The sequence below is a fragment of the Pseudochaenichthys georgianus genome, chromosome 15 (genome assembly GCF_902827115.2).
Source record: "Pseudochaenichthys georgianus chromosome 15, fPseGeo1.2, whole genome shotgun sequence".
Classification (NCBI taxonomy): Eukaryota; Metazoa; Chordata; class Actinopteri; order Perciformes; family Channichthyidae; genus Pseudochaenichthys; species Pseudochaenichthys georgianus.
In genome coordinates, this window is record NC_047517.1 from 16068077 (window position 1) to 16096045 (window position 27969).

Sequence of the window (27969 nt, forward strand, 5' to 3'; positions counted from 1 at the left end):
ACGGCCCTGCTGGCACCGTGGTAGAACAGTGTGTGGGCCCTGCTGCTGGTCCAGCTGGCACATAGCTGTCTGGTAGAAACATGCAACTGGACTGAAGGCTTTAGGAATGAGCTGTATAATCGAAAGAAGAAAACATTATTACTTTCATTCAAAAATGAACTCTGCATGACAGCTCTCTGTAGAACGAAACCATCCTTCGGTCGGTAAATTCAAAGTGATGAATAGTGGAATCTCCACATTAAAGCACTGACAAAGTGAGAGATTACCAGAGAGCCGAGAAACCCCAGGCTGACCTCCACCAAGAGGGAAACTCTACCCGTGATATATCACAACTTGGCAAGGCATCAGGGTTCCCACACTCATTCAAACAGTGACATTTAAGGACTATCTTCATGGAATTTGTGGGGGGGTTTCTGCTTCCTGTGGAGTGTGTTATAGGTGTATGTATGTTACTGGTCTGTAAAGCCTAAAATCCAAACGTTTCTCTACCCACACTCCTGCATGAATTGCCTCGATTGGACTCCTTTGTTTACTTCGGTAACATAATGACATCCCTATGTAACAGTTGCGCTTCTACTGGCTGCTACTAATAGATTGGCTATTGGCTAGCGCTCCAACACCTCTCTAGAAAGATGATAGGCTGGACATCGCTTAGTGGTTCCCCAATCAAAACACAGCCGGCTAGCTAACCAATCAGAGCAGACTGGGCTCTGGTTTCAGACAGAGGAAAGAGGTGCTGCAGCACAGGCAGTATGAGAAAAATAAAGAGCTTTTTGAACATTAAGGCAAGTAAACATGTCACAGTAGAGGCAAAAAAGTCAAATATGAAACCTGAAAACAAGCATAATATGGGCCCCCTTTAAACCAATTTCTTTTTATAAATTCCCCCCCAGAAATAAGAATGAACGACATAAAATAGAACATTGTTGGTTTAATTTTCATGATCAGAGTGGTTCCAATTTTCCATCAGACTATTCATGACATATGAGACACACATTCAACTCTAACCAACAATGACACTGATTTACTGATGAATTCTATGATTTGTGATCAGATTCTAACACGTTGATTACAAATAATAAAAAGAAAAAACATTTATCAAAACAATTATAATTACAAGACATTCCAGTTTTCTTGTGCTTCACTCAAAAATGAAATCATAGTCAGAAGAAACCGATCTGAGAATTGTGCAAAAACCTATAATTATCACATCACTAGAAATGTATCACACATTCTAATCACTGTAAACAACATTATAAGAGGATGTGCTCACAGTTAGCAGCTCTAATCTGTATGGCACCGGAGATCATTCAGGATGACCATTATTCATTAAGAAACCTGGTTCATCCTCGTAATTTTTTTATATACAATTAAAAAAGCTGAGCATTTTCATTGTTGTCTTTTACAGACCATAAATGCCTCAAATACATTTTCTCTGCAATGCAGAAAAACGTATTGGAGATAAAAGCAGCATCAATTTCTATTTCCCCCCCAAACTTTGTATAAAGTTACCCAAAACAAGTCACATGACTCAACTCATGTCAGTAAGATAAACAAGTCACCCTGTTTCCCAAAGCTTTAACCAACACCTCGCATTGCAAAGAAATCTCAATAGGCAAAATCATTAAAATATAAAGAAAATGATTTGTCATAATATTATATTATATCATTTCATATCCACCAGGCCTATTTATTATAACTAGTTTGTGAGAAAATAGAAATGTACAACGTATTTCTTTTCTAATTTAGACCTAGAGATGGCACAGGAAGACAATCAAGGATCTCAAGTCACACAACATAGGGAGACATTTACAGGAGCAGGAGACAATATGGCAACGTTTGCAGTCAAAGTGCAGAGTCACAGATGATGAATAAGGGGAGAGATGAGGTACATTTTCTCGGCCATATTTAGGAGGCACTATCACCATTGCTAGGAACACGATGAGGGGAAAATACATCAATCTGTCTCTGGAAGACCAAAAGGAAACAACCTGGTTTAAAAACAAACTGGAAAGAAAACACACCAAATGTGTTGATGACCGAACATGTCTTTGGGTCTTAACTCAGGAGGATGTGGGACTTGGGGTTGGATGCTAACAAGCAGAGGAAGGCAGTGTCATGGAGTCTGTCTGGTAGTGTTGTTGTGATCATTACAGCTCAGAGAACGAGCCAAAGGTCAGAGCCTCTTTGGATCGGGAACAGATCAGCTGATCAGAAACCTGCTGCTCAGTTTCCAGTGTAGAGATCCACAGTGCTGGAGCTCAGGCCCCGGCTCTCCTTCAAATTACGAACTCCCCGAGTCTGATAGGGAAACAGAAGGAGAAAAATCAGAGAAGATACAGGAGGAGACAACATGAAAGATAGGACATAACAATTTTAATGATATAGCAAGTTACAATAAGCAACATTTCCTCATTAAAAGCACTAAAAACGAATAAACCCATGTTATTTATTTTACTGAATCGTCTAACATCATTATTTTTCCCAAAAATGTCAAACCTAGAGAAATCTGTCATTTGAATCACGGTAACAGTTGTTTTTTTTGTTGGTGCCCTCATAAGTGGATTTGTATCTAGTTTTAAGCCACACTTTTAAAATCTCTATTGTCTTTAGCTATATATCTGAACCGGGTGAAGGAGTCATCATCGGGCACCTGGAGAAAAAAGCTGAGCAAAGTAAAGTAAGCAAAGTAGCTCTCTCCCCCCCTTGTGTGCTTTATTTATTGTTTTTACTGGTTTATATAACTGGCTCTGTTTGGAGAGGATACCGCTGCTGTAAGAACCTCCTGGGCAAGAAACACCTAACGAATCCTAACCAGGAGAAGCTCACTGAAAATGGGGGTAAAGACAACAACTCCCATGATCCTACACAGCTTCCCCCTCCATCTTTTGTTGTGTTGATTGAGAGACCTCTAGTGGTAGAAAATGGCAACCTGTGTTTCAGAGTGTAAAACTGTTTCTCACCTGGAACGGGTCATCACTGGTTTTGTTCAGGTAATTCAAGGAAGCAGCGCGCTTCATGCTGTTGAACAAACATTAAAAAAATTATGTTAATACTGTATCCTGGGTTCAAGTGCAAAATAAGTATCCATGGAGCTTGAACTACTATTCAAATTGCCTCAAAACAGCATTGCTTATTACCGTCTGCTACCCATCATTACAGAGAAATCCTGTATTCTTACTTGGTGCTGCGAGGCTCAGGCGGCCCGTTGCCCTGCAGTTTCTTCACCAGCAGCTCGCTGCTGCGCCGCAAGACGTCCCGGAGCTTCCCCAGGGAGCCGCTGCGCTGAAGAGCCCCGCTGCCGTCCTGCAGACACACACAAGCATCAGCACAACCATTCTGCACTGAAGAGACAAGAACTCACATCTGCAAATCATTATCCTTTTACTGGATGTAGGCCAGTCCTGTTGTGATTGGCTGGTAGCAGCAGCCAAACAGCGTGGGGTCTCACAAAAAGGGGTTTACACATGTCATGAATTATATTATTTAAAGAGCAATTCATTAGGTGATGAAATATGTTGCTGAACCGTCTGCATTGTTAACGATTGCAGGCAATGCTAGCATCTTTTCACTTTCTGATAACTTACATTCAACATGACCTAATTGTAATGATTCATTGAGTAAATGTTCTTCTCAAAAGGTACACCATTATAACAAACTGTAGTCACTTCAGTTTGAGTACTGAACTCATTGTGCTCCAGCAAGTGTGGCGTGTCATTTTCCTTCATTCTGGTAAATTCATCATCTTTTTTTGTTCAAGAAACAATGCCAAAATAGCATTGTTTTTTAAGAGTTTTATTCGGTAATATGTTAATTTCTTTGTCTTTCATGATGGCAAGAATATATTTGGGTTTGGGTTCATTGGTGATTAACTTAGGCTGCTGGATTTATCACTTTATTCAGATTTTTTATGAACAAAATGAGCATTTATTTAGTCAACCAGCAGACTACAAATATAAAGCTCAACATTTATTCATCCATCAAACCATTCATTTTGGAATTATAATGCTACATATGAGCTGTCCTGCATAGTGTGTGTTTATTCACTAACTGACCAGTAAACACTGTTAGCGTAACACCCATAGCTTTGGTGGAATGCATTCAAAACAATGTATTAACTTTGATTGTATTTTGATAATCATGATGCAATCAGGCATATCACCAGCAGAGGGCATTGTGGGTAAACCAGAGGATTTATACAGGTATTGGACATTTCTGTTCCACTGAGCAGAGACTCAACACAATGATCGGTTTCCACTGATCGCACAATACCACAGTCTACTCGGTGCAGAGAAAAAGACAAAACTCCACAAATGAAAAACTTTTATTTGAGAATACCAACAAGTGTTGATGCAATAATCTTCACAATGCAGAATGGTAAATATAATGCAGTCCTACTTATACTAAGATAGTGCTTATAAACGTTACCATTAATGTAATTCCACTTTGGGAAACAGAAGTCACACTATATATGTCGAGAATAGACAGTTCAATAAATAAGCATTCCACTAACACAACAATATTGTCATAATTATGTGATGTACATAGTCAATTCCTTTTGTTCAGTTGCATTACAAGTAAAGGTGTAACTCATTGGAAGGAATGAAGAATCAAGTAGCATACCGAAAAAGCCGTATAATGAATACACAGATCTAGAAATACAGCCTACACTTTTAAAGAAGTCATTTTACATTCAGTTAGTTAAACATCTGAAATAACAACATGTTGATCTTGAGGAAACACTCGCACTGCACTTTTTTTCGGTGTCTAAAAACATGATTCACCAGAGTGACAATGTTTACTTTGCAAACAACTGTGTAATAAAAACAAAAGGCAACACACTCCATTAAGCTTCGTGTTCAAAATAGCCAGAGTGGACTGTACCACCAACACATACACCAATACACACTAAACTACTGTGGAATCCAAAGCTTCTAATACTGCACTGACAAATGAAAAGGCAATTCTGGGCATTTCACAGCCATTATCTTTGATTTACTAATATTAAGCAATCTCTCAGGTGGCCAGTGCTCGTTGGTCTCTTGCGTCGTATTAGCTTTACAACAGTCGCTAACATTGCTAATTCCCTTTGTAAATGTGAGCTACTATGTATATATTGTTCAAGCGTAGAGCCTGCGTGAATACTCAATCAAACCAAGGACACCAGAGAGAGCGACTTGAACATGAATTGCCATGGCAACAGCTTGCTGTGATCTGACAATTTGCTTTCGACTGATGTCGGCCCTTCTGGTCTTTTTCACACTGCGGCACTGCTTTAATATTCAGCCACAAAAGAATCAACACTTTAAAAAAATGTAAACAAAATGATACAAATTAAAAAGGAAATAAATCTATAAAAAAACTAAAATGGCAATGCTCCCTTCTCATTTCAGATGTTAAAAAGAAATTAGATATTTGGATTAGCATGTGAAACTATACAGTACCATTTATTTCTAAGCTGCTTAAGCATTTGATCTCATTATTGGGAAGAACTAAAAACTCACCAACGACTAAAAAAAACTGAATAAAATAAGGGCTGAATACAGGCAACAGGTTTGAAGCTAGCTTTGAGGTCACATTTCATTTGTTGTTAAGCAGATTGAGATCAAATCACAGCAGTTTTGATTTACATTGACTCTATTACTTCTGTGATTTCTCTAGTCAACACCTCCTCAAATCATCTTTTGCCTTCTTCCAATAAATAACCTTCCTGCTCCCCTTATCCAGCCAAATACATCTACTATGCAGCTAGGAAAAATTACAAATGTGTGTTGGAGAGAGGAAGAAAATGTGCGAGTGGCTTCCTCACAGGGAAAGACATTTCACACACAATGATTTGTTTATGTTACAGAGAGAGAAGAAAAGCCTTTTGACACAGGGTTAGTGAGAGGAAAAGGATCGAGAGTGAAAGGAAGAGAGAGCCGAGATGAGAAGACCAAAACGTCCCAGCAGGGTGGGGGGGCAGAGAGGACAGCCGCGAGAGGGTGGGGGGGGGGGGGCTTTCTGTGTCTCTGCTGGCACCGGGAGGGGCAGAAGAGCTGTTGCTTTGTTGGGACAGAGGAGGCCAGAGGGAACGACAACACACTTCCTTTTTGCTATTGTGTTGGGGAAGGAGAGAAGGATGGAGGAATAATCTTGATGGCTTAGGCCTGATAAGAGAGAAAGAGAGAGAAACAGACAAAAAAAAACGCACATTGTGAGATTAAGAGATCAGGGTCGGGCTGCCTACGCTACACACCTACACAAATCTGAGCTTCATGCCTTTTCTACACCTAACATCTATCAGTTTGACTAATTGCATGTGTCTTTACTTCCTGTAACTTTACCTTCACACCAGGGTTTCCGTTAGCCGGTAATTACCGGTTTTTAGCTGGTAAAATTTATTAAAAACCGTTAAATTCAAAACCTGCCGGTCAAAATGTCTGGTAATAATTAGGGAGGCTCCGATCGATCGGCCGCCGGTCATTATCGGCCGATATTCACTCTTAATAGTTTGATCGGTGCTCTCTATAAAGGCCGATCAGGAGAGCTGGATCTGATCGATATGGACATAAACGCGAGTGAAGTTTAACCGGACGCGAGAGAGATCAGATCAGCTGCTGAGTCTGACGAGACCACGCAGCTCTTCATAATCACCTGAAGCCCCGCCCTCTGTTTAGCGGGCTGCAGGAGCTGCTTGAGAAACTCACGTGCTGTCAGGAGAGAGAGGGAGGGGAAAAGAGAGGATCCGTTTCTCCCGTGTTATTATTCAAAGTTAATGTAAACTTTTGAATAATGTACGTTATCTACTACAAGTAGTTTGTTTGAATGTAATAATTATGTTGTTTGTGGAATCATTTATTGAAAAATGAATCTGAATTTTTCGATCTGTTACGATTATAAACTGAAGCAATATCAAAATGAGCCCGTGAACTGAGTTTTAAACTGAAGCATATCTGCTCATAGTCCGGTAATTACCTGCTAACGGAAACTCTGCTACACAACTCTTATTATTATTATTGAAATATTACCGGTAAGTTTCAAATTTGTCCGGTAAAATAAATTCTGCCCGGACATTTGACCGGCGAGAAAAAATCCTAGCGGAAACCCTGCTTCACACCCTGTTTAACAGATTTGTCATTCTTAAGTTAGTTATGTCGCTTTTCAACGTTTAGCTTTGTATATATTGTTAATAGTATTTAATGTTTGCTTTGGGGTTCCTTATCATTTTCACATTGACCTCAGTGTCCATAAAAAGCGCTGTTAGCCTAAATTGAAGAAAAGCACCCTAGAGTTTACGAGGAGAGCGGTCTGCTTTATAAAGTTAGCCAGGTCCTTCCTCTGAGAGCTTCACCCATCCCACCAGATGTTGAGCTTCGGGAAAAGTGGAAGGTAAACATTTCAAGAGCCGTAGAATTCAGGCGGTTTAACTACCAACACATTGGTGTTACACTAAATGACTAGCTAATGTAGCCAACAGTTATTGAATGCACTGAGGTGATTATGAAAATGATCCAAAAACACTATATACAAAACAAATGATACACCAATAATATGTACAAAGCCTAACTGTGTAATTGGAGTAACCTAATAAGGATGAAAAAGCACTGTTTGTAGAACGGTCTATCCTGCCCCAACTGTTCTGTATTAACTCTAGCTTGGGGTTTGATTACCTTTCTAGCAAAATCAAGGGATCCTATGCAAACAAGGATGTGAAAAATCCATCTCTGTGGAGACACTACAGCTCTCTGAGGATCTGCACTACAGGGTGGGTCAGTGATGCAGTGGGATGGTGTTTGCAGTCACGGTGACTCAGCTGTTTCTCTCCTCTCTCTGGGTACCACTAAAAGCATTGGCACACTGCAGCCAGCCAGTGACTGTGCACTGCAGGACAGGACATCTGCAAGCATCAGCAGAGAGGGGCATGCTGGTATTACACTGATCTCAAGAGGGAAATTATATTCTAGATAACATCTTTGCCTTTATTGGAAAAAAACAACCTAAAATTGAGTGCTTTATCTGATGAAATATCTAAATCCTGCACTTGTTTTCGACCGGTCCTCTGTTCCCTATCCTTTAACATAATAATCTATCCTAATAACTATGGCACTACATACCCAACCCGCCCTAGGAATGAGAGTTCAAGAGGGAGAGTACAATCCACCGACTGAGAAACAGTACATTGATTGACAGGCTGATTGGTTGTCATGGCAAGAGTTATCAACAAGGTAGTAGGTTAGTGAGTGACACGTAGAAACAGAAAAAAGGAAAAAAGAGGAAATCTAGGAAATCGTGCAAACAGACAGGCAGCACATTGAAGCATCTAGTCGAGAGCGCAAAGCAGACACATATACACCAAGTCATGCAGGAAGAGACACGCACATACTTCAGATATTACCGATTAACCTGAGCATCTCCTCAGTTATACCTTCACTTGTTAGACACAAACTATGTGAGCTCTAAGTAGAGTTTATAGCTGTCAGGTGAAACACTTCTATAGCCTCAGTGACTTCCAGAGTGAAGACATGTTTGGGCAAAGCTCTACAGCAGCTGAGTGATAGTTCTGACGGGCCTATCACATCGTCTCTACACACACACAGACAGGACTTTACAAGTCTATTTTCTAACACACAAGTTGTAGTGACGTATGTTCGCAGCTTTGTAAATGAATGGATTGATGGAGTTTGTTAAGCAGTCTTTGAGTTAAAAAGCTCATGTTTCGTGACACATTTTAGACAATCTTTAACAAGCAGGAGTTTATTTCGCTGTTTGGACTGTGTGTGCCTTTCAATTCTACTGCTGTGGTTGTGACATGAATAATGAAATGCTAGTACATGCCGAACATGCCATCACGTTTCACAAATAAGGTGCACGCTTGGAAATGTGCATGCCGTTGCTGGAGTGAAGCAGTTTTGAGTAGCTGTGTGTGTTATACATATGAACATGTGTGTAGAGAAGCATCACATTCACACAAAAGCCAGCAAACTAAACCCTATCTTTCTGATCAAACGAATGGTTTGGATTTGTTTGAAGTTGGGTTTTAAGAGGTTCTTATCCATAGTCAGTATTGTCTACAGTCAGAATCACAATCAGACCAGAGTATCAAGGAAAATAAACACTGCTGTGGACGGGGAGAACTTATTTAAGCTACCTTAATATCAGATTTAGGACATTTTTGACTCCCTATAGAAATGGGAATTGAAGCCTCTATCCTGGCTCGCTTGAAATCCACCAGACTCCATCGACAAAAATAGTAATTTTACCTTGCAGATCACAGAAGTTGCTTACCTACAGATGCATCTATTGGTTATTTTGTTTGTGTTATTGTGTGACATGGCTGTTTTAAAGGGTTCAATTCAGAAAAGTCACACAATGACACAAAGCAACTAACCTATGAAAGCTGTGGGCCAGCAACTTTCCTGCAAGGGAACATAGTGCTTTTGTCTGGTGGCTTTAAAGAGAGCATAGAAAAAAGAAGGGGCTTTCTTTCTGCAAAGTAAAACAGGGGAAATATTCTAAATGAAACATATAATAAATTGACAAAAAAAATAATGTATTGCTTCCACAGCAGAATGTTGTAAATTGTGTAATTATTTAAAAAAAAATGTGATTATTAATATTATTTTATGCATGCTTCTTGGTTAATATTAAGCTGTCTTTGGCTGTAACAAATGCAAAGTTCCCCTCTGTGGGACGAATAAAGGCATTCTCATTCTGATTATTACTGAAAGTGATACTCTGACTATAGAGAAGTATTTCAAACAACACCATTTCAGAAAATCGAATCTATACCTTTAAAGAGAGCGGCAGATATGAGGTTAACAGACATTTATCAACCATGTGTAAACACAGTAAACACATACGGTCCATTAGTGTGCATGTTAATGTTGAGCCCAGCAGGCTGCCGTAGCTACATGCATGTTTGAACTGGGTTTGGTGCCGTGAAGGGTGTGGCTGCACTTTAGTGAGGGAGGGAGGGAGGGGGGGGGCACAGGCTCAGACGAGGCATCACTGCTGGCACAAACCTGCACTGTGCTTTATGCAAGCATCACCAGAGGGCTTCTTTGAGCTGGGACTCAGCTCTTTGCTAACAGTGTTTATGTATCTGCTGCAATGAATGTCATGCTTCCAGCTCTGACCCCTTTATTAAAGAGGAGAGGGGTGACAAGACCAATGGGACACGCTGTGCAGACATAAAAGCCCTGCGGCAAAATGAAACTAACGATTGTTGAAACACAGCCAGAGTGGATGGTATAATGAGACCGTTAAACAGCAGCATAAAGAGCTGCGTATCAACTGCCCAGATCAGGGAAATTAACTTCCAGAATATTGGGGAAAGCTGCCAATTTTTTTTTTTAACAGCGGAAACATGAGACATCCTTATAGGGATTCCGAAAGGATGCATCTTTGTGAGTCTCACAAAAGCAGATAAATATTTCATGTGGTTGCCAGGGTGCCACAGAATGAGCGAGTGCCTTTTTGTTACCGCTCCACTTGTGCAGAAGCATTGCCAGCAGAACGGCCGCTTATTAAAACAAGACACTGGGACTTCACTGTCAAGCAATGGACGACACAAAACATGAACATCTACTCAGATGCTGTCAAAAACAACGGGTTCGGCATGCCAAGACACTCAATCAGCTTTACAGTTTTGGATAATCAGAAGGACTTCACGAGAGGAACAAGGCACGTCTACAAGGAGGCTATGGACTGGTACAGAGACGGTGAATCAAGAATTAGGAATAGGCAGCCATTTCATCTATAAAAAAAGGTCACAAACCTTATATATAATGAATTAGGTCACTCATTTGTAACTTGTGATGATGTGCAACCTGACATCATGAAATAGGTCATGCAGGAATGACTAATTTGTTTGGAGCGAGGGCTTCCTGAGCGGAGCATCATCTAGAGGGGCTTCTTTCCTGGTACAGGAGGCAGAAGAATCTACTTCCTGTTAAACCTTTGCTCTCAAACCCTAATAGAAGCAGGAAGTGTTTCAATATGTTAACAGAAAAGTAAACCTACCTACTCAGCAAGTCTTTTGACTAATAAGCGTTTTTTGAAATCATTTTTGGATTTATTTCATTTTAACAGAATTCTTTATTTTATTCGTCACTATATTTATTGTACAATTGCCTTTATTTTAAATTGTTATTATATTGATCACTAATGTATATATGTTTTGTATTTATTGTATTCCATTTTATTTTATTTCATGTCGTCTAATACTAATATTATTGTTATTATGTTTATTATTTACTGTATTGTGGTTCAAATCATTGTAAAATAATATTGTAAAGCTAATCAATATATTATATTACATTTGTATTATCTTGCCATGGTCTCAAAATGTCATATTGTTTTTGTCTAGGATGTTCTGTACCAGTCCACTCTCTGTGATCTCCACCTTGTTTCACCAGTGAGGCGTACGACTGTGTGGACTCTTTAGTGGATTTGTACTCACCCCATTCCAATCGGCCCCAATACTCACTTCCTCTCCGGTCTCAGAGCCGCTCTCATACTTAACGCTGCTCAGGCTCTCCCTGCTCCTCCGCCTGTCGCCGTCTGTATCCTTGAGGATCTCCACCACACGAGTCTGGTGGATGGGGTCGATGCCCTGATGGGAACAAAACACAAGTGCCACACACAAACACAAACATGCAGTAATTAGAACTAGCTCTGAGGTAGACATTAGCTGGTTGATTAGGATGAGAGTGTGGAGTTACATGGAGGTATTAAAGGGATTTGATGTTGTCCGTCTCTTTAAATTAATCACTGTCACAGTGGCAGAGACAAAGGGAACATTTGAAATGTCTGAAAGATGGGAGTGGTGTTAGGGGTGAGAGGTGGAGGCTCTACGGGGGCCATCGGTGAGAGTCAAACCACTTACTGTGTTGCTCTGGATCCATAGCATTGTAAAGAAAGGGAAAGAAACATCGTGAGATTTGGGGGACATATTTAAGCATTGACATAAACAGGACACTGATAAGTAAACAGGTATTTTGTCTGAAAAGTCAATGAGTGCTGACCTGCTTGCGAGACCTCACAGCGCACTCCTCCAGGGTCTCAGCAGCCTCCAGCTTGCCCTGCCGGCGGTACAGGGCCCCCAGGTTCCTCAGGGTGGTGTTCACTGTCGGGCTGGACAATGGGACAGGCAGAACAATATTTACCCAAAGGTGAGGAAACTAAAAACGTTCACAACAAAGCTTCCTGTCATATGACTACGGAGACTTTACCTAGAAGGAATTTGATTTATCCTAAAGACGAGTTAAAGGATTTTAAGAAGTTCTGGAAACTTTTAATCTCTCAAGTTTCAGAGGGAAACAAATCTCTGTGTGGGGTTTCGGGTAGGAGGCGTTGTGTTATTCTGTGATATATAGGATCATTTTGTAGGTAAAGTTAAACAAATAACATTATCATTAATTCATTTTTTAAACTAAATAATTGTTAGTTTTTTGATAATCTTTTAATTATTATTTAGTGTTCATTATTATCTCTTTAAATCATATTTTTAAGAGTTCTTTTGACAAATATAATACCATGAATTGGTGTCTTTAAAAACTATGCTTGACTATATAATTATTTTGTTATGAATATTAAATAAAAGGTAATTTAAGTAACATTTTAAGTAAAATGGAGGAAAAATAAAAATACTGTAAAAAAAAAAAAAAAATGTCTACAATATATTAACTTCACACGTTTATAAAAGAACACATTTGAATAAAAGTGAAGAGACTAATCCCTGGCCTTTATGACATGTCTTTATTTCTGACTTAAGCCACGCTGATCCCGCTCCGCCTCACCTGTTGACTTTGCAGGCCTTGTACCAGCCTCCGTACTCTCCGTAGGGAGTGTTGTCTCTGTGCTTGCCCTGGAAGTAAATAAGGGAGGAGAGGAAGTGAAAAGGAGCGTGACTGGGAGTGGAGGTTAAAACTGGATCAGCTGCATTTCCCCAGTGTCTACATACAACTACCATATGCTCGCTGGAGCTTATATTTTTTGTGTGTGTGTGTGTGGGAAACATACTAATAAAGGATTGTATTTCACTATTCTTTACCATGCTACAGCACTGTTGTATTTCATGTTGCCAGCTACGATTTGACACAGTTATTGAATTTGCTTGAAATATCTTTGAGGATAACATGACAACCCCCTCACCTTGCTCTCCTCTCTTTCCTCTGCATGCATCCAGATGGGCTTGTTCTCAGCTGCAGACAAACACACAGGAGAGATGGTCTACACACGGTTCAACAGGACTGGAGAACAGCTGCTCGAACTCAGGATGTTTCACAAATTCCACCAGGAACTATTTACTATATACTTTTTGGATTGTTTTTACACATTGTGCTACACAATATCAGAAGAGGCTCGTGACTCCTGGCATCTGCCACCATCAGTTTCAAGATGGAATTGAAACATTATAACACTGGCCCAATATTACTGTACAGTGGTAAATATGACTATAATCCCTGAGATTATTTAAGAATGTTTGAATTTAATATTTTTATAAATATTATTTTTCAGAATCTTCATGAAATAAAATAAGAAATGGGACATTATATCTCAATACAGAAGGCACTATAAATGCACTTTGTTATAGAAACAATGACCACCTTTTTCAGATACGAGTAAACTGACATTTACACGCAACCATTTCTACTTACTAATGCACGGTTTTCATTAAATATGCCATTGAAAAACACAAACATAGCCCTTTGACCCGAAGATAAAAGCATTTAACACCATTTGCTTTTGATCAAGTATAAAGCATAATTTCCTTTTCTTTCCTTCCTAGGGACAAACTGTAGCTGCTTAGCGTTCCTGTTGCTGCTTCACTTAACCTTCAACTCCAATCTGAGAGCTAATGTCAAGTCAAGTGACTCGTGAAAAAGAAATCTCTCAGAAAGAGGAGAGATGCTTTTGCTTAAAAAAGCGTCGGAGCGCTTCATTGTGCCGACTTTCTTTTATTCCCTTTTCAAAGCACTCAATCTAATCCCCGGAGAAAAGCCAACAAGCAGCTTCACTTAAACCAAAAGAGAAGAAAACTGCCAGAGTTCTTCAGACAAGTAAACTCTTTATTCTTCAAAAAGTTTTTTTGTGTCCTGAATGGAGAAGGTTAGAACATCGTCCACTTTCTAACCATCTGTCCATCCCTCACTCCGCTCGCTGGGGTGAGACAAACAGTAGATGGAGGATAAGACAATAGTGGAGGACAACAAATATATATAATCTATAAAAACATATTTGACCCACCACCAACTTTCTAGGGACACATTTGTTTTTCTATCGTGTTGATTGACTCCACCACTGCAATATAGAAGTAAACCTTTGAAAAGAGTGCTGCCTTACGCTATAATTTACAATATCTCTAATGAGACCTTACCATCAACAGATCCAAACTCTTTCTCATGAGCACGAGTCAGAATCTCTTTGTACAGAATCTCAGCCTCCTTGTATTTCCCCTGTTTGAGGAAGCAGGACGCCTGAAGAAGAACAACAAGAGAGAAAGCATATTTGAGTTTTGAGGGATTCACAATGTGCCTCCTGACAACAGGAGAATTGGATCTGCATATTTCCCCAAGGCGCTGTGACTCAGAAAGGATGGGACTGGACCTCAGAGGCTCCCTTACTGTCTCCATACAGCCTCGCCTTCATCAGTGAGACCGGGTAGAAATATTGATACACTCGAGTACTGCCATATTATGTTCTGTGATACCGTATGGATTCACAATAACACTGTTGGTTTGTTGATGAAATGACACGCCACAATTGGTCCCGAGACAAATTTGAACCTGGGTCCTTTGCAGAGGGAACAAGCCCCAGTACAAGTATGTGGATAACTTACTGTACTTACCAAAATAGTCTTTCTAAAGAATCCTGCAATCACTTTGGATTCATTACATTTGTTGTTGCAAATAGATAAATGGTTATTCCTTAGCTAATTATGGCCCAAAGGTAGTGTGTGGGATCCTACTATTCGGATGCATAAAATGTAAAAAAATGTTTTATTAGTATGGTGTGATTGATATACAACTGACAGTTTCCCTAAACTACAATTATTTTGTCTTTTAAATTGCAATATACCCACTTGCTTTAAGTAGCACAATATATATTGTATCATAACCATTAAATCATGATAAGTGCCACATTATTGCCAGTACACAGCCATATTAACGGGGCTGCTATTGTACTGAGGTGTATTATGTGACATTACATAATATGAACCTTCCTTTCATAACTGTTGTTTTGAAAAAGCATGTGTTGGATAAAATAGTCTCCCTTTTAAAATTCTGGTGCAGTGAATATCTGAAAAACATCATGGTTTTAAAAGATATTTCCAGTGGAAGCTTGGTAGGCAGAGAGCGGTAACAGTTTACACTCGCCCCCACAGAACAGATGAGTCATTAGCTCACAATATAACTAAGCTCTGCCTGTGTTTATCTTGGTACCTTCACAGCTCAACAGGGACTGCAATTCTTTTCAAAGTATAGCAAAGCACAATAAAAGCAGATGTAGTGGTTTTAACGTGTCTCTCACCAGGTTGTTCTTGGTCTTGGCCACGTTGGCATCGTCTGGCCCCAGCCTGCTCTCGTAGATCTCCAGGGCCCGGCAGTAGTAGTACTCCACCTCCTCGTACTTGCCCTGGTTCTGGCAGAGCAGAGCCAGGTTGTTCAGCTGCTTGGCCACATCTGGGTGGTCCTTCCCCAGGACCTGAGGGAAATCAGGGAGAAATAAGATATCAGTTTGTGCTGCTGCTGCCTCAATAATAATAATAATTCCTTACATTTATTATAGAGCTTTTCCAGATGCTCAAAGCGCTTCACAAATACACATTACACATATCATACATGCAATGGTCATGTACTGTGGACAATACCCACAGGAGCAAGTTCAGGTGAAGTGTCTTGCCCAAGGACACAACGGCTTTACAGACGCAGCAGCGGCGGGTTTCACCCCTTGATCTGATGATCATTGCACAGCGCACTGCGCCACACCGTCCATCTTCACGCCTCATCGAGGCGCTTTTACAAGTACACATTGATATTATACACGTACTGTGGACAATACCCACAGGAGCAAATCCGGGTGAAGTGTCTTGCCCAAGGACACAACGGCCTGACGCAGTGGCGGCAGGAGCGGGTTTCGAACAGGAGTTCCCCAGCACCCCCCTTGATCTGATGATCAGGCCGTTAGCTTTCTCTCTGAATGTCTCCTTTATTTACAGCTTGCAGGAGATCTATTAAAAGGCTGGCAGATCAATAGAGAGGATAAAGAATAAAGCTTTTTAGGGAAACTCATTGCGCTCTGCTAAGCACTGTCCCTTTGCCTAATTCCTGCTCTCCATTTTCATCTATGCTCTCAATTAAACTCGTCCGTCACGGGAATGTCCCTCAGCGGAAACTTCACAGATAATTTAAGAAAATAATTTCCCTATTTATAGTCGCTGGTGTTAGAGAAGCTCGATCTTACATTGTGGAAATATTACCACTTTGAATGACTTTAATACAATGGGCTAATTGTTCACTGGCAGCGAGTGGATCTCCTGGTGATCCAGGGATGTGGCCTACCTTCTCTCTGATCTCCAGAGCCCTCTTGCACAGCGGCTCGGCCTCCTTGTACTTCCCCCTCTTTCCGTACAGCACAGCCAAGTTGTTCAGCGTCGCAGCAACCTGGATTTACAGGAAGAGAACACATATATAAATGAGGCTAATTCCTTTATCTGTTTTGTTTTTGTACTGGGATGTTAGCCACCTGGATGACACAGGATGGTAGTAATAATCCTTTGGGTTTCATTATTCTGTATCCAGGATCAGACTGAGTGGCAGCAGTAATAACAATATGAAGCAAACAATGTGCTGCAATAGCTTCCTTTATGCCTCACAACGCAATGTGTTGCCATAGTGTAAATCATTCATACAGATCTGTTCTCAGAGGCTATGAAAAAAGCACAATTTAATGTCTCACTGCCAGCTCATTGTGGTTTGGTTTATGCTGGATGTAAGAGCAGCCATTCAGCAGCTGTGGTTGATTCCTTAAAAGCCTGCAGGCACAGGTTAGAAATCCTGACGGCACAGAACAAAAGGTACAGTGGACTGTGAGGTAATTGCCTCTCAGTCTACAGAGTCATGTGCAATAATAAACCACCACCAGGTAACTAATCTGATCTATGAATATGTCCCCATGGAGATATGGTTGCTATGAAGATGGTGGAGTCTTACAGCGGGGTGATCTTTGCCCAGGGTTTTCTCACGGATGGACAGGGCATCGTTGAGCAGATGGGCGGCCTCTTTGTATTTGTTCTGATCCCTGAATGAGAAAGAACGGTAAAGCATGATGAGTGTTTCTTGTCGTTTTTGCAGTAAAATAGGAAGAATAACTAGCAAAAGCTCATATTTGAAGGCATTTCCGACCTGTAGACCAGGGCCAGGATGTTGAGCATGGTGGCCACGTCGGGGTGGTCGTGTCCAGAGGTCTTCTCCAGGTCCTCCAGAGCCTGCTTGCAGAGAGGGACAGCCACCTCGTAGCGGCCCTGGGAGGCGTACTGGATCACCAGGTTGTGCAGGGTCCTCAGGCGGGCGGGGATCTCGTAGCCCCCCTGCTGAGCCGCTGCCACCGCCGCACTGTTGTGTTGGTGCTGACCTGTGGTGGGGGGGGGGGCACAGGGCAAAGGTCGGTTTGGACGTCAAAGAGAGGGAAACTCAGACCTGATTAAAACTCCATTTGCAAACCTGTGTAATAATTAGATTATGGGTTATAATCTAATAAGTATTTATTGGCATGACAACATTATCCAACCCAGTGCACTGTATGGATAGTCATGATCATTTACTGAGAGGGGGGTGGGACACTAGATAATCAGGCCTAAATGAGGTTAGCATTACAGCTAAATATGCCAGATTTCCTCATTCAAAGCAGGTGAGTTTATGGAAAAATTGAATTGAACATGAATACAAAATTAGACATTGTCCCGTCACCAAGTGTGATTACTTTGAGTCCACAAAATCCTTATTGCCTAAACATTTTCTTCACATTATATAAATCCTTTTTGATTAACATGTTTTTTAGCTCTTGATGACGTTAACATTATGGCAGCAAACTGTCTTAGAAGAATTGTCATAATATGATGCTGAAGGGATGGATCCTGTTCTCTTACTTCCTTGCCCGTGCTCCTCCTCGTCGTTGGGGAAGAGGTCGTCCAGGGAGTCCTTTGGTGTTTCTCGGTCCTTCTCCTCCTGCTGAGAGGAGAAAACAAACCTGTCAGTCATGTTAACTGACAGCAACCATCTAGCGGCAGTCTTTAAATATTTAAGACGATATGGCTATCAAGATAACTATATCTCATATTCAGAAAAGTATGCCATTGGTGGTCATTTGTAATCTGTGTTTCCCGTCATTTGAGAAAAAGACCAGAAACGCTAAGTGAGAAATATGATATATTTTGGTTTCATGATGATACCCCCTAGTTTATCATTAGGTAACTGCCTATGTAGATTGATATCTTACTGTGTGGAGATCTTTTCTTATTCAGATACAGCTATTCAAACCTCACATACACACTGGTGTGTGTTCTATCAAATGACTACACGAGATTTCAGTTGGGCTTTAACACAGAAGCCTGTTATATGTTTAAAATGAGAAAACCTGATTCCAGGAGGAATTCAGGTAATCGTCAGGATGGCTTCCTGCCAATAAGCAGCTCGGGGACACAGGCAAACACAGCCTCCTTCTGTGACTAAGAATACGGTCAGAAGATGCAGCAATTTCTCTGAACTGCTGGATCAATAAGGCTCATTCCTGGAAGCTGTGATTTTCTTCCTGCATCAGATATAATCCACTGTTTGCTGCCCCTTGGAGTCATTTAGGCAAATTCATACTAAATATTCCAAGTAGGATCAGGCACTGGATGTGTACATTGTTTTCTGACTGTTTCTGTCCCATTCTGCTTATAATAAACAACAACAACTGCATAGGCCGAGAAATAAAACAACATTCTATCCCATCAATTGAACTCTATGCTTTTCATGCTAAAGAGGAATAATGTATTTTAAAAGGACCCTGCACATAAAACATGATGGAAATGAAATAAATCAAACTATTTCAACCCAAGTAACCTAATAATACAGCTTTCATGCATCGTTAACAACATGTCTTACAGTGGGCGAGACGTCCTCGTCGTACTTCTTGAGCTGGTTCATGAACTCCAGGTGCTTCTTCTCCTCCTCCAGCTGGGCCACGCTCTGCTCGCTCTTCTGCAGCTTCTGCTGGGTGTTGGCCAGCTCGTCGCGCAGCCACTGGTTCTCCTGGCAGAGCCTCCTCACCTGTGCACGCAGCTTCTGCTTCTCCGACTCCACCGCGTTCAGGTGGTTGGACAGGGCCATCATCACCTGCGATAGAGACAGCATTCAGGAACTGTGAGCATTTAACGGAGACAAAATGTCGCAGCGGCAACGCAGGAGAGGACAAACTGAGTCTGAATGAATCATGATCACCACACAAACTCTGTTTAGAATGAGGAAGCAGAAACTCACAACCAAAAGACACATGACTCGGTGGATTAACACCAATTTACTACATTCTGTTCAATCCAGGCTGAAGATTTCTTCAGTTTTTTTGCTGCCCTTTATTAAAATCTTACACAGCACTGTTACTTTTATTATAAGGTGTAATGTGTTTTATTCTGCTTTAGCTCGTTGTTATTTCTGTTCTCTTGGCTCTTGAATGACTGTAAAGGTACTTACATGTCATTGTATGCGTTTACTTTAAACTACGTTGTAAAGCTATGAGTGTTTTCGTAAAGCACTTTGAATTGCCTAGTTGTTGAACTGTGCTATAAAAAATGCCTTTACTTTCTTACACTCTGAACCATTCTCTCTTTGTCTGCTGTATTGTAACCCGCCTAATTCTCTCTTAAACTCATATTATTCTGTCGACCAAACAATATCTCACCTGCGCTTCTCCCAGGCCGAGCTCGATCATCTCCACGGACTTGCGGAGCAGGTTGGACTTCTCGTGCACCAGGTTGGCCTCTTCGTCCTTCTTTAGGCACTTGATGGTCTCCAGGAGGCTGTGGAGGATGGAGTTGTGCTCGTTCTTCAGGGCCTCCAGACCCTGGATCACCAGCTTGGTGTTGGAGATGATCTCTTCCTGAGTAAGCTTCTCCAGCTTCTCTTCTCTTGGATACACCATGATGGACATATTCTATGTAAGATTAGGGAAACCTGAGAAAAAAGGAGTGGAGAACGACTGTTACAACAGGCTCGGTTAAAAGGACATGTTTGAAACGGTCTTCTGAAGATGCAGCTGTGCTTGTTTAACACTTTCATCCACAACAAAAGACACAAGAGCTCGGCCGACATGTCTTATTCGTTTTCCTCTATTTCATTCAAAGTATCTTCAATTCCAAATGATCTTCACCACTATAAACCATCTGAAGCATTCTCTGCCGGGGTGAACCGACGGAGTCCACTCTCCACTCTCTGTTTAAAGATATCAACGTCCGAGTTTGTGAAGCCTCGCCCCGGTGCAACAAGTCATTTCTTTGCTCCGTTAGCACGATCCACTAGCAACGAGACAGCCATAAAAAGGTAATGAACTCACGGTTTATCACTAGAGGGAGAGGAGAGATCTAAATTTCATGAGTGGGTAGGTCGGTCATCATTTTTTTAATTAAAAAAACCCCAGAATGAATGCAATACGATAAGAAGGAGGGTTGTTATAAAACACATAAGTTATACTCTGACCAAAGGAAAAGTGGTTTAAAGAATGTACACATACAGAGCATGTGTGTAATATCTGCTGTACGCATTAGGGATTGCCGAACACTCATTGAGTCTGTGGAATATCTTTTGTAGATTGGGACTTTTATGCAGGACCACAATACCTAATTCATAATGATATTATTACACAAATCGCCAAATATTGCACAAATATTTTTTCATTTTGACACATTTTGGAATAACTGTGCAGCCCTAGTTGTGAGCATAGCTTGCAGAGTGACCGAGGGCGCACAGATGCTGCAGTGCTCCTGGTGCCAGCTCTTTATCCAAACAGAGGCCTAGTCGGCTGCATGACTGGCTGGAGAGTCAAGGAGAGGATGACATGACAAAAGTCTATCTCAGCAGCTGGTCAAGTCGCAGAGAACTCCAGTGTCAATAACAGAGTGTGCTCTGTAGAGATGCCAGACCTTTGGGTGGGTGCATGGAACATGTGCCATTTTCCCCAAACAGACTGGAGATAGCCTATGACTCACAGAGCCACGTCCCCGGTGGATACATCAGGGTAATGTTGCTGCCCTTCCCACTGGGCTGCAGGCAATGTAAAGCTAGTGCGTTCAGTATTTCTGCAGCAGGGGGAATAAGAGGTTATGGAAGAGGGGCTTGCAGTGCTAAACACCAGCTGAGAGCCATCTGCTAAGAGAACAAATAAACTACACCATTAGAGAGCCGCTCCCTGCATTTCCACAAATGTCTATTAAAAGCAGTGCATAAAAGAACAACATAAGCCTAACCTGAGCATAACGACTACAACAAATAGCTATATTCTTAGGAATGTGACAAAAAAAAATGTAATAGCAGCCAAGTTTAAACCTGTGGTTGAAAGCTGGAATTAACATAGCTACAAAAGATGTGAAATGATTTACTTAATATTCATTGGGTTAAGAATGAATATTATCCGAACATAATTAGAAATGGCTGTTGGAATTGCAATTATTTTCATTATATTCAATTCATCAGATTATTATGAATACAATTCATTGATTAACATTTGCCTAAAAAGCTTTGCAAGTCCAACCGGGTTGGTCCAAAAAGGGTTTTCACATTTACAGCCGACACAAGCATCGGCAGAAACAAACACAACTGCGTGTGTTGCTAGAATCCAATCATTAAAGAGGAAGCTGTGCATGTTGCATCATGTATTAACACAGCAGGGCAGTCAGGGTCATTTATGATGCCAATATGTGTAATGATGGACACTGCACGAGCACGCCGGGGCAGCTACTAAAGTTAACTAATGCCCAACTGGATGTCAGATAGCCGGTAGATATTATCGGGATGACACTGGAGCCTGTGTACGACCAGCTGGAGCATCCGGAGAGGAAGAAGAGGAGCAGCGATCGATACTAAAAGGTATCAGGTACCCTACCAGTACAGAGTGAATGGGAGGATACAGCTAAGATGTGAAAGGATATTGTTTTTACAACTCCAATTTACTCCGACTAAAAGCTTTACTTTTCTTTGGTTCATGACCCCCCTTACTTAAATCCAATGAAGAATTAAAATAATGCATATTGTTCGAAGAAATGGCCAATGTTTTCGTACACAAAGAAACATTCCTGAAGCCTCAGGGTAGTGATGGAAAAAGTGAAGGGTGGAGTAAGCTTGATGCAAATCTGCTTGCAACTCGTTTAAGATGTTAAAAGCTTTGCTGATGGATTCATACAGATCACAGTCTACACAGTACTTTGTGCACGTCTCCTCTGCAATTGACTATTTCCTTGCACAATATATACGATGATCTCTTTACAGGAGCTACTGGAGGAGCAGTAAAAAGCTAGTTCGCAGAGACAGCCAACCTCTTCAAAGAAGCGTTTCCCACATCACATGACCCCATTTTAATCAAACAACATATAACAGATTAATAGTAACATGCACTCGTTCTGAACCACTTCCAGAGATTACAGATCATCACATTTCACCTACATGGATGTCTAGAAGAAGTGTGATCTCATTGTTGCTCTGCATTTTAACAAAAACACATAAAATATCAAAAATAGATATTTCAAAAGGAAACTGTTATGGTAAGAATTCCTTGTAAAAGCAAACTTGTGATGGTCATTGTAAGTTCATGTTAAGTACACCAAAAGCAGAACTACCAGAGGGAGGGCTTACAATCAGTGAAATAGTCAGCAGACAAGAAGTAACACGTTTGGGGAGAACTTGACCACAGGCAGCACATCACTGAGGGCCATTTTGTGCTGTCAATATATGAGTCAGTACTTTACATAACAGTCTATCACATGCTTTAAACTAATTAAGCTGACTCTGATTTGCATTTGCAAAGATACAACTGTTGTATAGAAGTTTGAACATTTAGACTCTTGCTCTCTATGATCACTAGGTTACAAAAAGGCAACAATAAAAGTAAATGATTATAAAACCCAGGTTTTGCTTTAAGAAATGTCAGACGGGTGAGAAGTTTTCTTCACAATGCAGCCTACAGTACTTTTCTCCTTGGAAGGGTTTGGTGCCTAAGCTCTTCCCTTCCATGAACATGATTTGAAATGACCTCTTTGAAAGATCAAGCATGCTCCTGGATCAGACAGATTTTTACCCAGTACAGTCGCTCAGAGCCTCAGCAGTTAAGCGCCTGTTTGGATGAAAGGCCTGACTAGCTGAGAGCATGAAGTAGCTCACAAAGAGAAGAAGCACTTTCATGTCAGTCAGTGCAAAAACAAGCAGCTTCGCCTTCGTATCATTCACCGACACCTGTATCATCGACTGTTGCTTTCCTCAGGCTGCTGGAGTTCATATGTCCCACGTCTTTAAAGAGTTGTGATTTAGTCCAACAGGCTGGTTTCTTAAAGCTGCACTTGAATTCATCTTTAACATTTACTTTGTTGATGTTCCATACAAAACATGGGCACATTGGCATCACAAGATAATAATAAATGTACCAGCTATAACTAGTTAGAATACTAAAATACACTCACCATGTACACATCACACTTATAAACTACAGCTCAGAATCATGTCATTTGACCTTTTATCCAATAGACCTCATGATAGGGTACAGGAGTTATCAGGATCAAGTGTTAGTCACGTTCAGCAGCAGCCAGTTAAGTAGCCATTAAGAAGACATTTTCACTTCTGTAAACAAAGGCACACCAGAGGAAAAGCTTTTTAAATAAATCCCTCATTCAGAGCCTATCATTATATCAGAAGCCGGTGAAGATGAGACCTGGTGCATTAAGAGATGTTTGATTATACAGATAGGATCAGTTCAGCAAAACGACCTATTGTAATCAAAGTATAGCCTTAGGATGAAAAACTATGCAAAAGGAAATATTACAAAGGATCTAGATATCCATTAGAAAAACCCCTAAATGCCTACTAAAGGTTTAAGCCGTATATGAATAATGCCGTTATTGTTTGGCCACAGCTTGCTGGACCAGGAAACTAACCTCAGTTTCAGTGGCAGATCAGAGTCTCATACTTTGGCACGCTGAGAAGCTGATGAAATAATGACTCCTCCTCCAGCAATAGCGCTAAACGCTGGCCAAGTGCATTATAAAATGACTGTGCAAATCCACAGCGATCCTCCTTCAAATGAAAAAGGAAACCTTCAGGGTGCCAGAGGCAGATGGAAACGAGAGAGGACAGGGATGAGAGAGATGAGCGCCGATGGTGGGGAGAGGAGGACGGTGCTGCTTGCGGGATGACGGTGACCTTCCCACTGCTCCGTCAGAATTAAAATCAACAACATGAGCTCAGGGCGCACATCGAGAGACGGCCCCGCCCACAGCTGGAGGAGAGCAGAGGAGGGTGGAGATGCAGGTCTGATGGGGGAGGGTCACATCCTGATCTAGACTCTGCTCCTTTGCACGCATCAGACACAAAGGGATGGATCTGATGAGACTCAAAAGGGTGACACTATTTATATGTTACCATGCAAGCCACTGCAAGGCCAGCACCTCCTGTCTCATTGAACTACAAAAAGCTCAATACATTCACACCTTAGGACCAATACAGTTTCTGATAAGACAACTTTCACTTATAATCCAATCATTTAGCTTTTACGATCCAGCTCATACGTGATGGGAACATTTTTAAGCCACCAGACAAAGGACTATTATATTTTAGAACATTTTCAAATGTATAAACCTCTTAAGGGACTTTAAAGGCATATTGACACAGCAGTGATTTAAGGACTATCTGGTTTCTGATAACATGATTATACCAACTCATATTAGCCCCTAAATATCTGGCAATAGACCACCTTTGGTCTTATGAGGGAAATCAATCCAGAGTAGTGTTAATGCATTCCCAGATGTTAACCACACCGAAAGGCACCTCCACTGAAGCAATGTTTCTTATTCAACTAGTTAACCAACAATAAATCATAATCTCCTATGAAGAAAAGAATCTTCAAACACCATGTTACAATAACAACTGAATAGACATGTCTTACTCTGACATTGTTTTGATGAGGTGGATCAGGAACTGACTTGTTATATGACTCAACCTTGCAGAAGGATCAAAGGTCATGTCATATTGCAGCAGGAGTGTTTGCACATCCAGCCCAGATATCAAGTTAGGAAAGATAGAGCTGTGTTTATAGAGAGAACTTTGCCATCTCTCTCTCTCTCTCTCTCTCTCTCTCTCTCTCTCGTGTTTGTCCACCCAGAGCTCCACTCTTCATTAACCTCCATCTCCATGGAGGCCTCAAGCCTTACATGATCACGTCTCCCTTTAGAAAACACCATCAAGCTCCCTCAGGGCCTCGTTCGCCGAATCCTTCCCTACCACTGCAGTACAGTCATTCAAATCGATTGTGCTTTTGGAGAGGACAAACTGAAGGACCTGTAATTGCGTATAATTGTGTACTTAATACTGCAAAGTATGAATCTTCCTGACTTAAGGGCATGATGAAACCACTAAATACTACTTTTTCTTTTATACAACCGTATCGAGAAAGCTGAGCTGGAAATACTTCATGAGCAAATACAAAACATAGCACAGGCTGCAGAAACAGGCCGTTTGAGAGAGGGTGTGGTGCTTGATGGAATTAAAATGATAAAATACTACGGTAGAAAAGGGAAAACAAGACAGACTATGGAGAGTGCATCAACAAGCCAGTGGACAATGTCTGTGCCATCTCCCTTGATAAACATTTTCTGTCTATTTGATGAAGTTTGACACGACCGGATCACTTCATCTTGCTCTGTTTACTGCACAGCAGTCCAACAACACTGTACGGATCACTTCCAGACACAAAGCAGAGCCAGCCAGCCATCAGGGAGGGTGTGGCGGGGTCTGGGACAGCCAGGAGGGAAGTGCCACCACTGTCATCAATCACTCCACTGAGACCAGCTGCGAGAGGGCTGCTCCCCACTAATGGTGGTCTGAACACTGCCTGTATGGGTTTTGCTAACGTTACTGATGCAGAAAAACTGACATGGGAGTATTGTTGCAGTGGAACCTGTGCTTATAACACTCACGCAGATGTACAACGGTGTCGCCCTGATTAAACACAAAGCTCGACATTTGATATAATGACGTGGTAGCTACATGTTAATGACTTTGCACAACCCTAACGAAAATTGAACACAGAGTCTTCTGAACATTTCCAAATGAATCCCAAACTAAATAAAATGGTCTATCAATTAACTCCATCGGTGATCATAATTAAATTCACATTTTGTTTTGACTTTTGTAGTGCAAAACGGGGTTTATTATTCTACATCCATCTACAGGATTTAGTATTAGCAATATGGGCATATGTTGCCTATTATATAAAACACGGGTAGATTAATTATAATGATATTGTAAATGCTCATTGAATAAGCTACCCCACAGTGAAGCTTGCTTTTTGATCTGTTAAGCGCTCTGCTTAGCGACTTTGATAGCTAGCTCCGGCTAACCAGCTAGCATCACCACTCCCTAGCTGCTCCTGCTGTTCAAACCACCACCTTAATCATTTATATACACGGTATTTCACAATTATATCGCTTAAATACACGGTCACATAGAAGCTTCACACATTTATAATATTAATTAGTGGAAGTACATATATTACTTACCAAGAGCTAGGACTGACGGCTAGCTCAGCCCCTTTAAATCCAAAATGTCTCCGACACCGCAATATTCTCCCAGAAGCCCCTGCGGCTGATAAAGTGACGTCAGGTTTTGTTTTCGATCCACAGGGTTGGGTCAGACCAGAGCTATTTAATAGAAGAGTTACGACACCGGAAGTCCAAAAACGGTTATCGTCACGTGGTTCATGTAGACGAGGGATCGTTCCCCGGAAGTTCATGGCGGGCAATGTGAATGCATTGATAACAGGAGAAAGAACTACGATTTTTGTTAATTATTAGTGAATAAAGGTTTTGATTTGCAATATTTATACAACAAATCGATATGTGTATGTATTTACATCAATATGTTTTCAAAAATAAAATCGAATTTGCTAATATTAAGTGATAATATTAGGATTAGTGTGAACAACTAGTTTACATGTTACTAACAGTGCCTTGGTTAACCCTCTGAGACCCACGGGGCCGTATACGATCCCAAAGATCACGTTGTGTTCAAAGCGTCATAACTTCTCAGCTGTTTCAGCCAGAGACATGCCGTGTTTTTCCTCTTCAACTACAGAAACGGCACTAAACAACTCTATTCAGTTTTTCATTGAGAGGCGTTTACTTATTTCGGTGAAATGAATGCATAAAGTTGTATATGCTGCGGATGGTCTCACCTTGATTCTGGCGCATCGCTCATCATTTATAGATCTATTCTCATCCACCATCTTTGTTTCTGACGTAAAGAGTGAAAGAGTCACGTTTCTGAATCGGACACTCTGAGTGGATGCAGTCACAGCCAATCGGAGTCTGATTCAGAGGGTTGCCTGTCTGTTCTGATGTTATGTTTACTGAAATGAGAGCCGGTATAATTCCACGCGCGAAATAAATAAATAAAAGTTGGAATACGTTCTTTTAGTGTTTTGAAAGTAAACAAGGACGGCAAAGACGTTTACTACAGCTGAGGCTTTGGAGCAGATTTTTCAAGGGGACAATGTTGATGAAAATTCAGACGAATCTGTTCAGCATGCCATGTGTGATTGAGGACATGATATATCATGTGTACTCTTCAAAATTGGCAGGACAGAAAATGACAATTCTTCGCAAAAAAACGCCCATGGACACTGCCCAAAAGAATGGGCATAACTATTGAACAGAATACGTTAGAATCTTCTAATCAGTTATGATACAAT

The 27969-nt window shown here is 41.0% G+C and overlaps 1 protein-coding gene across 4 annotated transcripts; it reads right to left on the minus strand.

Moving 5' to 3' along the window:
* Nucleotides 1–911: 911 nt before the first annotated feature.
* On the minus strand, nt 912–26933 carry LOC117459792 (kinesin light chain 1-like). Of its 4 annotated transcripts, none has more exons than XM_034100907.2 (16): nt 26780–26933; nt 19927–20198; nt 19134–19364; nt 18134–18212; nt 17391–17619; nt 17199–17286; nt 16548–16649; nt 15517–15690; nt 14363–14462; nt 13138–13187; nt 12783–12850; nt 12009–12117; nt 11444–11596; nt 3182–3306; nt 2964–3021; nt 912–2301 (listed from the first exon to the last, which is right to left on the minus strand). In XM_034100907.2, exons 2-16 carry the CDS (start codon nt 20173–20175, stop codon nt 2227–2229), a joined length of 1890 nt encoding a protein of 629 aa, XP_033956798.1. In that variant the 5' UTR covers nt 20176–20198; nt 26780–26933; the 3' UTR covers nt 912–2226. The 4 variants fall into 4 exon arrangements, with proteins under 4 accessions (XP_033956798.1, XP_033956797.1, XP_071061745.1 ...); XM_034100906.2 differs by having other exon boundaries at nt 18134–18215; nt 26780–26922; XM_071205644.1 differs by lacking the exon at nt 26780–26933 and adding an exon at nt 24161–24442 and having other exon boundaries at nt 18134–18215.
* Nucleotides 26934–27969: the final 1036 nt, after the last annotated feature.

Coding starts and splice junctions, on each gene's coding strand:
- LOC117459792 (XM_034100906.2), bottom strand. CDS start 20,175: ATGTCCATCATGGTGTATCCAAGAGAAGAGAAGCTGGAGAAGCTTACT. Junction 14,463..15,516: donor CCAAGACCAAGAACAACCTG/GTGAGAGACACG, acceptor GTTCTTCTTCAG/GCGTCCTGCTTCCTCAAACA. Junction 12,118..12,782: donor AAGGCCTGCAAAGTCAACAG/GTGAGGCGGAGC, acceptor CCCATTGTCCAG/CCCGACAGTGAACACCACCC.